The sequence below is a fragment of the Octopus bimaculoides genome, chromosome 1, assembly GCF_046866305.1.
Source record: "Octopus bimaculoides isolate indiv1 chromosome 1, ASM4686630v1, whole genome shotgun sequence".
NCBI classification, from domain to species: domain Eukaryota; kingdom Metazoa; phylum Mollusca; class Cephalopoda; order Octopoda; family Octopodidae; genus Octopus; species Octopus bimaculoides.
This window is the reverse complement of record NC_142928.1, coordinates 136,302,699-136,317,894: the sequence shown is the minus strand read 5'-3', so window position 1 is coordinate 136,317,894 and position 15,196 is coordinate 136,302,699. Positions and strand designations below refer to the sequence as shown.

General features: G+C 37.6%; 1 protein-coding gene across 29 annotated transcripts in view; it reads right to left on the bottom strand.

Moving 5' to 3' along the window:
- LOC106871495 (anion exchange protein 3) overlaps positions 1 to 15,196 on the bottom strand; it is a 746,335-nt gene that overhangs the window by 841 nt on the left and 730,298 nt on the right. For all 29 annotated transcript variants that reach the window (XM_089359039.1, XM_089359081.1, XM_089359088.1 and 26 more), the window contains 6 exons: positions 14,564 to 14,653; positions 14,269 to 14,435; positions 13,167 to 13,411; positions 3,952 to 4,121; positions 1,908 to 2,081; positions 1 to 236 (listed from right to left, as the gene is read on the bottom strand). The exon at positions 1 to 236 is cut by the window's left edge. In XM_089359039.1, coding sequence (XP_089215165.1) covers positions 159 to 236; positions 1,908 to 2,081; positions 3,952 to 4,121; positions 13,167 to 13,411; positions 14,269 to 14,435; positions 14,564 to 14,653 — 924 coding nt within the window. In that variant the 3' untranslated portion in view covers positions 1 to 158. The remainder of the gene's footprint in view (positions 237 to 1,907; positions 2,082 to 3,951; positions 4,122 to 13,166; positions 13,412 to 14,268; positions 14,436 to 14,563; positions 14,654 to 15,196) is intronic.

The following is a 15,196-nucleotide window of genomic DNA, read 5'->3' as shown; positions in this document are numbered from 1 at the left end:
ATTTGAAAAAAAAAAAAAAAAAAAAAAAAAGAAAATCTCTGCATTATTGTTAAACTGCCTTGGGTTGTACAGCAGTACATTTCAAAAACAGTTAGCAGATAGACTGAGGGGATTCTCTGAGTAACACATGTGGAACAATAGATTGTTTTTTTAAAGACTTATATTGGCATATGAGCTAACTGATAGAAATCAGGTTCATCTTCTTCTTCTTCAGTATCTTCTTCTTCTTTGTCCAACTGAAAAATAATGGAAAAAAAAAAAAACATTGAACCACGTTTAGACAACAATTTTCTTTATAAGAACTCTAACCAACAGTTTAGGAAGCTTAACCCATTACCTACCAGTGATCTCATATGAGATCACTTAAAAATTACAAATTTCGTACTTATCTGTCAATATTTACACATATCTAATCTTTTTGCTATATCTACTAGGTATATTTCTCTGATGTGGAGGTGCAATGGCCTAGTGGTCAGGGCAGAGGACTCGAAGTCATAGGATCGCGGTTTTGATTCCCAGACCGGGCATTGTGAGTGTTTATTGAACGAAAACACCTAAAGCTCCACGAGGCTCCGGTAGGGGATGGTGGCGAATCCTGCTGTACTCTTTCACCACAACTTTCTCTCACTCTTACTTCCTGTTTCTGTTGTGCCTGTAATTCAATGGGTCAGCCTTGTCACACTGTGTCACGCTGAATATCCCCGAGAACTACGTTTCGGGTACACGTGTCTGTGGAGTGCTCAGCCACTTGCACGTTAATTTCACAAGCAGGCTGTTCAACTATTGAATGAACATGATTGACATAAACACGTTCCCTTTCCTCATACACAGAAAGAAATATGCTTACACACATAAATAGAGGAGAGGGAGGGAGAGAGAGAGAGAGAGAAGGAGGGGAATCAGAGAAACACTAAAACATCTGATGTCAAACAAGTCAGCATTGAATCATTGATGCCAAAATAGCTTTGTCAAAATGTCTGTCTCATAATATTAGCTCAAAGATTATGAAGAAGACTGACTTAGAAAATCATACACAAAAAAGAGCAAACTGTAACGATACTTTATTTAACTGTATCATCACCTCATCATTGTTTTAATGTCCACTTTTTCATGGAATAGGGTAAGATGCAATGATAGTTCCTTGATATGAGCAGTATATTTTCTGCTGTTGAAGGAGCCAAGATTAATATGACCCCGAAGAAAATCTTATCTCAGTTGATTGCAGTTTTTCTACTGACTATATGACATTTATAAATTTTATTTCTGAGGGCTAGGTGTAGAGATAATTATTATTCAATATTAACTGTGAGATAGAAATTGAAGTAAAATATTCCAAAGTGTATGTAAAGGGTTTGTTCTGGCATTTAATCCATGCAATTGAATTTAAGACAGATAACACAGGTTCAATGCACTGGAGAAGATAACATTAAAGACCAAACGTTAAATCAATGATGCTCATACATACACACATAGACATATATACATAAATATATTGGGTGTGGCCGTGTGGTAAGAAGCTTGCTTCCCAACTACATGGTTCTGGTTTCAGTCCTACTGCATAGCACCTTGGGCAAGTGACTTCTACCATAGCATCAGGCAGACCAATGTGTGTGTGTGTGTGTGCATGTATGTGTGTCTGTGTTTGTCCCCCCTCCGCCATTGCTTGGTGTGTTTATGTCTCTGTAACTTAGCAGTTCAGCATAAGTGACTGACAGAATAGGTACTGGGCTTAGAAAAGAATAAGTCCTGCGGGTCGATTTCTTCAACTAAAACCCTTTAAGGCAGTGCTCCAGCATGGCCACAATCAAATGACTGAAACCAGTAAAAGAATAAAAGTTTCCATCAGTTTATGTGATGAGTTGAAATGTTTTGATGCAAAAAGTCTGTAAGAATGAAAATATATTTACCTCATGAAGCTCTTTCTCAGTAAAAATAAATGTGAGCAGTTTTAACCGAAGTGGTACAAGAAGGATGAGAAGAAAAGGGAAAGCTAAGGCTGCTTCTGTTGATTTGACTACCCATAGGACCACCAATAAAGACAGCTGGGTTAATGTGTAAAGATGCATTCGGACTGTTCGCACCTGCAATCGAAAGAAAGAAAGAGAGAGAGAGAGAGAGAGAGAGAGTTAAAAATGTATGAAAAATAGAAAAGAAAAACAAAAAGACAAAAAAACCCCTGAAACATCAACAACAAAAACATGACAAATCAGTTTGTTTATAATATAATGGTCAGAACTCCTCCTTCTCCTCCCTGCCACTGCTGCCACCGTCATTTAATTTTTGTCTTCCATGCTTGAATAGATTGGACAGTTTGATAAGATCTAATGAACTGGAGGGCTGCTTCAAACTTCAATGTCTGTTCTGGCATGATTTCTAAGGGTGGATGTCCCCACCTCCATACATATGCTAATCATTCATCTAAACGCAATACTTGGACACATCATCAGCATTATATCTGGGAGCCATTGCCTGTTTCAGGTCTTGCAATGTGCACTCTCATCCAGTTACGACTGATCATGCCTTAGTCTGTGTCCAAGTGGCATTCTACTGACCACCACCAATCATGTCTTTTTAGCAGGAGGTTTGGTAGCTGAGCACAAACATGAGGATTGTCCACTTAGTTTTGTCTTTCATGGAACATATTAGACATCATTCCAACCACCTCCTCACTGCTGAAGATATGATGAATTTATGTTCTTATGAAAAACAAACGTAAATCAATATAGATGTTAAGACATTTATGTAATTTGCATTTTCTCTCTCTGCCTTCTTTTTATCATCATTTAACGTCTGCTTTCCATGCTAGCATGGGTTGGACAATTTGACTGAGGACTGGTGAAACCAGATGGCTACACCAGGCTCCAATCTGATTTGGCAGAGTTTCTACAGCTGGATGCCCTTCCTAACGCAAACCACTCAGAGAGTGTAGTGGGTGCTTTTACGTGTCAGCCGCACGAAGGCCAGTCAGGCAGTACTGGCAACGGCCACGCTCAAAATGGTGTATTTTATGTGCCACCCGCACAAGAGCCAGTCTAGGGGCACTGGCAACAATCTCGCTCGAAAATCCTTACACATGTCACGGGCACAAGTGCCAGAAAGGCGACGCTGGGCACAGGTGCCATGCAAAAAATGCCTTCTGCTCCTCTAAAATAATTAGTTGTACTGCATAGACAAATGCAGGTATATTAAATACCACATAACATAATTTTTTTATTTATTAGAACTATCTCTGACTCTAGGTGACATAAGATCAGTTCCACTTGAGAAGTGGAGATAGGTGCAGGCGCGGCTGTGTGGTAAGCTTGCTTCCCAACCACATGGTTTGGCATTCAGTCCCACTGTGTGGCACCTTGGGCAAGTTTCTTCTCAACAGAAATATGGTAACAGAAGGGTTAATGTCCATTTTCCATGCTGGCATGAGTTGGATGGTTTGACAGGAGCTAGCTAGGAGGGAGCTGTCCAAACTCCAGTTGTTTGTTGTGGTATGGTTTCTACGGTTGGATGTCCTTCCTAATACCAGCCAGTTTACAGAGTGTGCTGGGTGCATTTTATGTGCCACTGGCATGGGTGCATTTATGCAGCACCGGCACAAATGCATTTTATATGGCACCAGCACCTATAATGGACAAGCCTGAATGTATGGATGACAACAGTTTTACTCAGCTTGATATGTCTTCTCAAGTACAGCAAATCACCACAACTCTCTCAGTCCCTTAGAAAACATTTATAGCTTAGCTAATATGCGTAACTGAAGCAAAAATGAGCTAAAAGAAATAACTCAAAGTGGCCAGGGGCATATCTTTCCTTAGAACTTTATAGTGAATAAGATCACTTCTCAACCAAAGACACCAAGTTCAATTCCATGAACGAATTGATAGCAATATCGTTCATGTATTATTTTTCAAAGCTGGAGTCATATTAATAGACAGACATAATATAAAGAGAACTTACCCGTCGCACATAGCCAACAGATGGATGGTGTTTCACTGGCATAAGTAGCAGTTTAGTTCTTTCATACATTTGCACCCCACTCATAGAAGACACACCAAGATAAAGAAAGACACCAAACAAAACAGTAAGAGGGATCTCTCGAAATAGTGGACCCCATGATAAAGATGAACCTATCAAAACACAAAAAAATTCAGTTAGTAAAAATACAGAATATTCAATGTTGAAAGGCAAATTCACAAAGAGAGTCTTAAAAAAAATTACTGTCTGAAAAAGAAGAAAATTAAGGGCTGTGAATTAGTTTTTATCTTTATATATTATAGGTGCAGGTATGGCTGTGTGGTTTAAGGATTCACCTTGTTACCAGGGGTTTCAGGTGTTCAGTTCCACTGCATGGCATTTTGGGCAAGTGTCTTCTGGTATAGCCCAGAGCTAACCAATACCATGTGAAGGGGTTGGTAGACAGAAACTTCAAGAAGTCAACATGCATGTGTGTGTGTATGTAAATAGATATGTATGTGTATGTGAACAGTTATATTCCATTCTTTGCCATTGTGTGAATGAAGCAATGCTGATGTTGATATTCCTTGTCGACATTATAACTGCTCCCTCTGTGTTTTCAATGTTGTGTGCAATAAAGAAACCCCTTACTTGAAGTAATGGTTGGCAACAGTAAAAGCATCCAGCTGTAAAATCCAGCCTCAAATAATTCTCCATCCAAACCCATCAATCTATGGTGAAATAAACAATCAACAAATGAATAAACTCTATCATAGATGGAAGACCTAACTTGTCTCCTGGTTTAGTATTATCATCTGGTCTTTGGGTGCTTTCTTCAGAGTCCACTTTGTTTTTTGTTAATTATATTTCTGGGTTATGGCTAAATCAGCAGAAGGGCTTCACCCATGCCCCCTTTTCAGGGCTCTAAAAACTGGTAAGAGGAAAAGTGAACATTATCTTCAGACAAGAGATATGGCCTGAAAGCTGCTACTAGAATGAACTCTGCTAAAAGCTCTTGAGGGCCAGGAGCAGGTAGTTTTAAATTGATAAATGGATAAAGTACATCTCCAAAATATGTAGTAATAATTTTATTGTGTCTGGGGAGAGTCATTCTCTTTTAGTGCCTTATTAATTTAATACACTCGCCAGTTTGATTTCCACTCATTTACTTATTTATTACTTTATTTTTACTTATTTACTCTTTTAATCTTTACTCTTTTACTTGTTTCAGTCATTTGACTGTGGCCATGCTGGAGCACCGCCTTTAGTCGAGAAAATCGACCCCAGGACTTATACCTCGTAAACCTAGTACTTATTCTATCAGTCTCTTTTTGCCGAACCGCTAAGTTACAGGGACGTAAACACACCTGCATCGGTTGTCAAGCGATGGTGGGGGGACAAACACAGACACACAAACACACATACATATATATACATATATACGATGGGCTTGTTTCAGTTTCCATCTACCAAATCCACTCACAAGGCTTTGGTCGGCCTGAGGCTATAGTAGAAGACACTTGCCCAAGGTGCTACGCAGTGGGACTGAACCCGGAACCATGTGGTTGGTAAGCAAGCTACTTACCACACAGCCACTCCTGCGCCTATTTAGTAAAAAAAATAAATGAGTAAATGAGTGGAAATCAAACTGGTGAGTGTGCTAAATTAATAAGGCACTAAAAGTGAATGACTCTCCCCAGACACAATAAAATACGCTTCAACGCACAAATTCATATAAAGAATCTTGCAAACCAAATACAAAAACGAAATGTAATAATAAGATTTAGTAAAATACAAATATTAACACCAATTTCTGTAATTATAATAAAAAATTATTTTCTTTCTCTACTGGTTTAAATTCTGCTAGGTGAATTCATTTGCTTTTAATGTTTTCCAAAGCTAGCACAAGTTAGATGAATATATTATTGAGGAATTGTTTTATGGCCAGATATTCTATCTATTGCTAACTCTTACCTTTCTTTTTACAGTAAGGGATCTCTTATTCTGCAAGTTGTTGAAGGGCAAATGATTTGTTGAAAGGGCAACTGATAGTAACATCACTACTTGTAAATCAGAAATTTTTGGAGCACAAATAAACACACACACATGGCAGGGTTCTTTCGGTTTCCATCTATTAATCCACTTACAAGACTTTAGTCAGCCATGGGCTATAGAAAACACTTTTCCAAGGTATTGCAGAGTGGGGCTGAACTCAAAACCACATGGTTGGGAAGCATATTTCTTAATTACACAGTTATTTCTGAGCTATTTGAGTAAATCCTAGTCACTTTGAGAACAAAATCACTGCATTTAGCCACCAATTAATATCCTTTTCAATGTTTCTCTTTATAAAATTTATGATTTTCTTCTCAGATTTTTCATCTATATTTTATTATGTAGTCTAAAATTTTTTACTTTTCTTTTCACATTTCAAAAGAATTGTTATTTTCATTATTTACATTATTTACATTTGACGGATATTTCTCCTCATCTTGTTTGTTGTTAACACAACGTTTCGGCTGATATACCCTCCAGCCTTCGTCAGGTGTCTTGGGGAAATTTCGAACCTGGGTTCTCATTCCTAACGATGTTACTATTATTATTATTACTATTATTAATCAGCAACCTGATTAATAATAGTAATAATAATAATAGTAACATCGTTAGGAATGAGAACCCAGGTTCGAAATTTCCCCAAGACACCTGACGAAGGCTGGAGGGTATATCAGCCGAAACGTTGTGTTAACAACAAACAAGATGAGGAGAAATATCCGTCAAATGTAAATAATGTAAATAATTCCTCATCTCTTAAATATAGAACTGAATTGTTATTTTATAACATTTCTGCATATCCTGCTAGCTATTTCCATCTCCTGAGGGTTATCTTAAAGTTCTTTCTTTCATTATGTCAGTACATAATGTGTGGGTGTGTGTGTGTGTGTTTCATGAATAGACAACACACTTTCAAAAAGTCTCACTTATCAGCTCTGACTGTACATAACATAATTAGTGAATGTTAATGAAAGTATAGTTAATTTCCATTGCCGAAGGCACAAATAGTGGTGGCATGAGAAACACATCTATATATAAGTGGTTTATCTGGTATTGATGGCGGGGAAAAATTACAAAGCGGTCTCTATTCTTAGGCAGGTTTTTCCTTTGATTCTTAATATAGGTGCAAGGCCACATATTTTTATGTGTGTGCATGTGCATGCTTTTGTGTGTCTGTAGTTGATTATATTCCCTTAGCCACTCTGCTATTTAACTATTATTTTACTGTCTCTGTAAAGATGAAAGGCAAAGTTGACCATGACTGGATTTACAAAGAAAATTTAACTGCTGCCAATTCTAACACTCGAGTGCATGAGTTGATAATTATAAGCACTCTGTTGGTTATGACAATGAGTGTTTCAGTTGATCCAATCAATGGAACAGCCTGCTTGTGAAATTAACTTGCAAGTGATTGACATGTATACTCTTAACATAGTTCTCAGGGAGATTCAGCGTGACACAGAATATGACAAGTCTGGCCCTTTGAAATACAGGTACAACTCATTTTTGCTAGCTGAGTGACTAGAGCAGGAGTCGGGAAACTCCCGCCCATATATATATTCGTATGTACAAAATATAGTAAATTTTGCAATTATAAAATTTATACAATATTCATATGCCTATTTGTGACATAGGTCATGTTTTCACTACCACATAAAATAATTAAACTAGAACAGAAACTTGTCTGGTAACTGCCATTTGAATGGAAATTTTGTTTTCACTATAAAACATATAGTGCTAAGTTTGTACCACTCCCTTGGGACCCAACTACACTCTAGCTGAAAAATATAGAAACCTCATAAGTAATATAGATGTCCTAAATTCAGTGGTGACGTTAATGAGGATGTTACGCATTAATTTAATGTCTTAAACTTATTTTTATTAACGTATATCGAATTATACATAGATATATACAAGATGTACACAGAGTTAGAACTTGTGACCCACCCACAGACCTTTTTCTTTGTAAATTCTTGCTCACCGCACTAAAATGTTTCCCCACCTCTGGACTAGAGCAACATGAAATAAAGTGTCTTGCTCAAGGATACAATGCACCACTGGGAAACGAACACAAGACCTTACAGTCATGAGCTGAATACCCTGACCACTAAACCATGTGCCTTAATGAGTTGATCATACACCTTTAACCCAACACACAAATCCCATCTAATTACCATACATTTTTGTAATGACCAGTGTAAACTGTCTACTAAAAGTGAACATAAGTGCAGGCACAACTGTGTGGAAAAGAAGATTGCTTTGCAGCCATATGGTCTTGGGTTCAGTCCCACAGTGTGGCACCTTGAGCAAGTGTCTTCAACTATAACCACAGGCTGATCAACGCCCTATGAGAAGATTTGATAGATAGAAACTGTGTGGAAGCCCATATAAGGCGGCGAGCTGGCAGAGACGTTAGCACGCTGGGCGAAATGCTTAGCAGTATTTCGTCTGCCGTTACGTTCTGAGTTCAAATTCCGCCGAGGTTGACTTTGCCTTTCATCCTTTCGGGGTCGATAAATTAAGTACCAGTTATGCACTGGTGTCGATGTAATCGACTTAATCCCTTTGTCTGTCCTTGTTTGTCCCCTCTATGTTTAGCCCCTTGTGGGCAATAAAGAAATAAGAAACTGTGTGGAAGCCCATTGTATATGTGTGTGTGAGCATGTGTCTTTGTGTCTATTCCCTTTCACCACTTGACAACCGGTGTTGGTTTGTTTATATCCCTGTAACTTAGGAATTTGGCATAAGGGAATAATAGATTAGGTACCAGACTTGAAAAATAAGTCCTGGAGTTGATTTGTTTGACTAAACCTTGAAGGTGATGACCCAGCATGGCCACAGTCAAATGACTGCACAAAAGTAAAACGGAGGATCAAAGATACTTTGACATGACAGCTATTGCTCTGAATAAGGGAATATTTAACCACACAGGTTTTCCTCTTGTGTGGTTATGTTCCCTTAACCCTTGTTACCTTATTTCCATAGAAATACACTTCCTTTGTTTCAATTTTAAAAATACTTAAGAATTTAGTTAAATAACTGTCGTTATTGAGTTGGTGTTGAGAACATAAATTAACACAAAATTTTGATAGAAAATTTAAATTTAAATCACTTTAAAACAGGGTGTTTATATCATAGAACTAGGAGTGGTCTCAGGAGAATCAAAAATGTTAAACATTAGAGCATTGTATTTGAAAGGAAAGACAACTACACTTTGTTGGCCAAGTTCATCTTGGACCCCTAAGCAAGGAATACATACTATTCTATTTTGTGGTTTATTATAGGTAGTGTCCATGGTTCAGTGGTTAGAGCGACTGGCTCACAATCATGAGGTAATGAGTTTCATTCCTGGATCAAGCTGTGTGTTGTGTCCTTGAGTAAGGCACTTTATTTCATATTGCTCCAGTTCAACTAACTGTAGAATTGAGTTGTGATGTCACTGGTGCCAAGCTGCATCAGCCTTTGCCTTTCCCTTGGGTAACATCGGTGGTATGGAGAGGGGAGGCTGGTATGCATGGGTGACTGCTGGTCTTCCATAAACAACCTTGCTCGGACTTGTGCCTTGGAGGGTAACATTTTAGGAGTAATCCCATGGTCATTCATGACCGAAGGGGGTCTTTGCCCTTTGCCCTTTCTTACAAGTGTACGTATGTGTATATGTTGGTAGTTGTGGCAATGCTATTTAGCATGATTTAATAGAACATGTATTTGTGGAATGTCTGTGTATATACACACACCTAAATAACCATTAGTGCATGTATTTGCATGAGTATGTTGATTACTTGTGTAAATGTAGTTTTTTGGTGTGTTTATGCATAAAGTTTAATCTTCTCCATCCCTGACTGAGTATATATTATTCAGCATATATGTGTAAATACACACGTGTATGATATACTTCACATTCGTCTCATAGCAGCAAGCTGTATTCTCTTATCAATTTACCTTAATGATTGTTGTGCTCTTATAGTTATGTTGGAGCCACATCTTAAATGAGGATCACTGATAACTTTTCAGATTCTGTTTAATGACAGCTGCATTGTTTATTACAGGAAATTAGCTGCCCATCAAAAATTCTCTTTGCTGTAGAATCCAACATCTGATAAGACCTCTTGGCCACTCCCCTTCAAGTATGTTCATATATTAATTTAACTGCCTAGTTGGCTGCAAGCTTTAATATCTCCACCCATTGAAAATCCTTATTTCATTCAGTTGGTTTATAAATATTTTTATCCTTATAGATTGCATCTTTATCTTTATAGATTGTATTTTGGCAAATGAAGGCTGAATATCACCTGAAGAAATAGTGTGGTTACACAACAGTGTGGATTGACATAACATTGTGTAATATGTTATGTAATGTATTTTGTATTGTAATAAACAGCCACACTGCTGAAATGTGCGTAGTGATGTTTTTAAGCTATCCATTCTTTTGTTGACTAAATAATATGCTACGTAATTATCATCATCATCATTTACTGTCCATTGTCCATGCTGGCATGGGTTAGACAGTTTGACCAGAGCTGGTAAGCTAGGGGGCTACACCAGTAATATGTACTAATTATATCTCTGATATATGCACAGATTTCCAGGACTGGTAAACTATTGCTTAACTCTGTATGGATTACCATACCGACCAGTTGAATGACTTTAGAAAACTTTCTTTCAGAGTAATCTGTTAACCAAAGATGTGTTGAGATGTTTTCAAGTTGATTTGCCAAGATTTGTATGAGACTCATTATATATTCCATGCATGCATGGAAGATGTACGTTAAACAATGATGATGATGATGATGATGATATATATACACATACACACACAAAGTATCATCATCATCATCATCATTTAACGTCTGCTTTCCATGCTAGCATGGGTTGGACGATTTGACTGGGGACTAGCGAACCAGATGGTTACACCAGACTCTAATCTGATCTGGCAGAGTTTTTACACCTGGATGCCCTTCCTAACGCCAACCACTCCGAGAGTGTAGTGGGTGCTTTTTATGTGCCACCAGCACAAGGGCCAGTCCAGTGGTACTGGCAACGGCCACGCTCAAATGGTGTTTTTTTACATGCCACCTGCAGAGGAGTCAGTCCAATGTTTTGTTCACATGCCACCGGCACGAGTGCCAGTAAGGCGAAGCTAGAAATGATCGCGCTCAAATGGTACTTTTTATGTGCCATCGGCATGGAAGCGAGACTGCTGCTCTGGCAGTGATCCCACTCGGATGGTGCTGTTAGCGCTCCACTGGCACGGGTGCCAGTCATTGAATTTGGTTCAGTTTCGATCTCACTTGCCCCAATAGGTCTTCGCAAACTGAGTTTAGTGTCCAATGAGGGAAGGTTGGCATGGGTGCCAGTCAACAAATTTGGTTCAATTTCTTTTTTGTTTTCAATTTCGATTTCACTTGCCTCAACAGGTCTTTGCAAGCAGGGTTTTGTGTCCAAAGAAGGAATGGTACACATAAGCGGACTGGCTACACACCTGGTAAAGGCCATGGGTTATGGTCTCACTTGGCTTGCCAGGTTTTCTCATGCACAGCATATTTCCAAAGGTCTCGGTCACAAGTCATTGCCTCGGTGAGGCTTAATTTTATAACTATAATTATAAAATTATAATAAGGGCAACTACCAACTAATGCCACATGCTAGAAGAAGATGCCAAATGATTCTAAACTACTTTATTTATCACATAGACATGAACTGAAAGTGAGGGAATGAACAAAAAAGATTCTTTGAAAAAGTTTAGCCACAGATCGGTTTCTGGTTTAGTGATGTAATACCACTTCACTGTCCTCAGTATGACAAAACCGAAAGTTTTTACAAGCTAGCTACTTGATAAAATCCTATATAGATTTTATCCTTGATTATAATTGATATATATATATATAGACACACACACATATAGACACACACTTAAACATACACATATACATGCATACATATATACACACATTCATATTTTTATCAAAGCTATTAGCACTGATCCAGAATTTATATAAAAAATATATAATTGTTTTGTGCTTTTTAGTAATAATTAATTCTTTATTGTTTGCCCTTGCATGTGTTTTATTCAAGTAAAAAAAATTAATAAAATCCAAAAGGAAATGAAATCCCCTCTTGAGAGAATAGTGCTGGGCAGAAAAGGAAAAGATGAGATGAAATGTCAATAATGTATAAAAATATGAAACAAAGAAGTGAAACAGAACCAGTGCAGGTGTTTATTATTGGCATAATGACCCTCCTAAGGTACAACAAAACAAGAAACATGCGAAATGGGGGTAAAATGGATTTTAACATAACAGTGACAGAAATTAGTATTCAGAACTAAACCATGAAGTGCGTGTGTATGTGTGTGTGTGCGAGAGAGAGATGTAAAGTGTGTATATGTGAGAGAGAAGTGGTGTGTGTGTGATGTGGGGGATGTGTGTGATATGTGGTGCATGATATAGTGTGTGTGTGTTTAATGGTTTAGTCAATGAAGGAATGGCCAACCATTATCCTTCTGAAACTGATAGAAGGGTGGAAAGGAGGGAGAAGTTATCCTCAAACCAAAGACCTGTCCTGAATGCTTGCAACAGAGTGGGCTTCACTAAACGCATCCAAGGACCAAGAAGTGGTGTCAAATTGGGTAACAGCTTAAGTTTACCACCCAAGTAAGAGAGTTACCCATTTGAAGGGCTTCCACATAGTTTCTGTTTTACAAATTTCATACACAAGGGTTTGGCTGAACTAAGGCTATGGTGGAAGACATTACCACAAGGTATCACATGGGATGGATTCAACAGTGTGTGTGTGTGTGTGTGTGTGTGTGTGTATAGTATACATGTGTTTGTGAGTACATGCATGACAATGTGTTTGTGAGTGGTGTTTATGTGTTTGCATGTGCATGTCTGTGTTTGTTTGTTTGTGTGTGTGTGAAGTGCATAGTTGTAAAAGTGAAAGTAAAATGAGAGAGAGAGAGGGAGAGAGAGAGGTATGGAAAACAAAAACAGTTATTGCTCAAAGACATGCAACACACTGAAGTATAGAAATATAAACAACATGCTGACATAAGTTCTATATCAACAACAAAAACAAAAGAGGGTTTAAATAGCCAAAAATGCAAAGGAATGAAATAAAACACAGGATTAGGAGCAAATAAATATAAATAAAAAACTGAAACATACCTATCAAAATACTGACCAATATACTTGTGAGACGCTGCTCTTGGACGTATAATAATTTTGGTTTTTCACCTGGAGCATGTGTTCGGCTGAATACACTAAGGGCTGACTTATGTGCCACTGACCGTACTGTTGCAGCACACATCCATGGTAAACCAAGTAATGCACAAATACTAACCAGTACGCCAACTAGCATCATATCCAAATGGTAACCCGAACCTTTCCTCATTTTTTTGTCCATTATGGTTCTGGAAAAAAACAGAAAAAAAAACAAAACAAAAAAACATTTAGTTCTACAAATGCAAATGCAAAGAATTGCAAGTATTTATTCTTTTATTTGTTTCAGTCATTTGACTGTGGCCATGCTGGAGCACTGCCTTTACGACAAGCGTCTTTCAGTTTCCGTCTACCAAATCCACTTACAAGGCTTTGGTCAGCCTGAGGCTATAGTAAAAGACACTTGCCCAAGGTGCCATGCAGTGGGACTGAACCCAGAACCATGTGGTTGGTAAGCAAGCTACTTACCATATAGCTGTCTGTTTCTATTCAATATCACAGTCTAGGAAAGGCTCACTTTAAAACCATGTGGTTTCTGGTTTTGTCCTGATGCATGGCACCTTACGGAAGTGTCTTCTACCTTGTGGGTGAATTTGATAAATGGAAACTAAGTGGAAGCCCACTGTGTATGTGCATGTGTATATGTGTGTGCATGTGTGTGTGTGCTTTTGTGTTTATCTCCCACCACCACCCAACAAACAATGGTTTGTTTACATCCCTGTAAATTACTTAAACAGTTCAGGAAAAGAGGCCAACAGAATAAGTACCAGACTTAAAAAGAAGAACAGGGCTCAATTTATTTGACAAAAACCCTTCAAAGCAGTGCCCCAGCATGGCCACAGTCCAATGACTGAAAACAGTAGAAGGATAAAAGATAAAGATAAATAACTTAAATTAGTTCAAGAATTAACAGAGTCTTATAACTACTTAAAAGTAAACTTTGCCAAGTTATTGACAGCTAGAATTGATTTTTATACCAACTAGTTAACTGAGGGATGTCTACTAGAAGAAGAACAACAACAACACAAAAAGAAGGTTTCAGACTTACTCAGTGATTTGTACTTCCATGAATAGAAGTATAAATATAAGGAAAGCCGGAATAATTGAAGCAAAGATTAACCAAACTTCAAATGTTTTCTTCATTCCCATTGGATTAATGAACCAGCCACGTTTGTTTGGTGCTGTAGGTGCAAATTCATCCGATACCTCAAGTTTCTGAAAAGATGAAAGAAAGAAAAAGAAAATTAAATACAAAGTAAAAAAACATAAAAGAGAGAAAGGTAAGACTTGTAACATGCTAGCTATAAACAGTTATAAAAGATAATTTGTGATGATTTACCTACCTGTGTACAAGTGTCTTTTATTAACACATCTAGCAGCACCATAACTACAAGAGCTATTAGAATTCCAAAATCACCAAGTGCTCTCCGCGCCTATAAATAAAATAAGTAAAAATCATCCACTGTTCAGAAATAAACACAGAATATGTTGTAAAAGAAGACATTTTTCTTCATAAACATTAAACTAAATAAAATAAGACACTTTAAAAACTAAAATAGGAAAAAAAAGATATGCACAGAACCAACCACCCAGGGACATTTTTATCTCTTTTTATGAAAAAGAGATCCATCTGCTTAGGAACTTTAAGCCCTAAATTAGACAGGTTAAACTCATAGGATCCTAACTTTCTTAACATTATATTAATGTTAGTGTAGGGATAGTGCTCAACAGACAAAATGATCACCTAGGGAGCTAAAACTTAAGCATATCAATTAAATTCTCAACAATTGATACATAATTTCTAAGTTAGACTACTATATTTAATGGTATAAAAGACACACTGGCATATTAGACGTATCCTAGTTTCAGCATTACATATTCTGGTGGAAAAGTTTTTAGTAAACTAAAGCATGTAATATACATCATCATTTAATGACTTTCGTGCTGGCATGGGTTATATGTAGGCCCAACTTTGC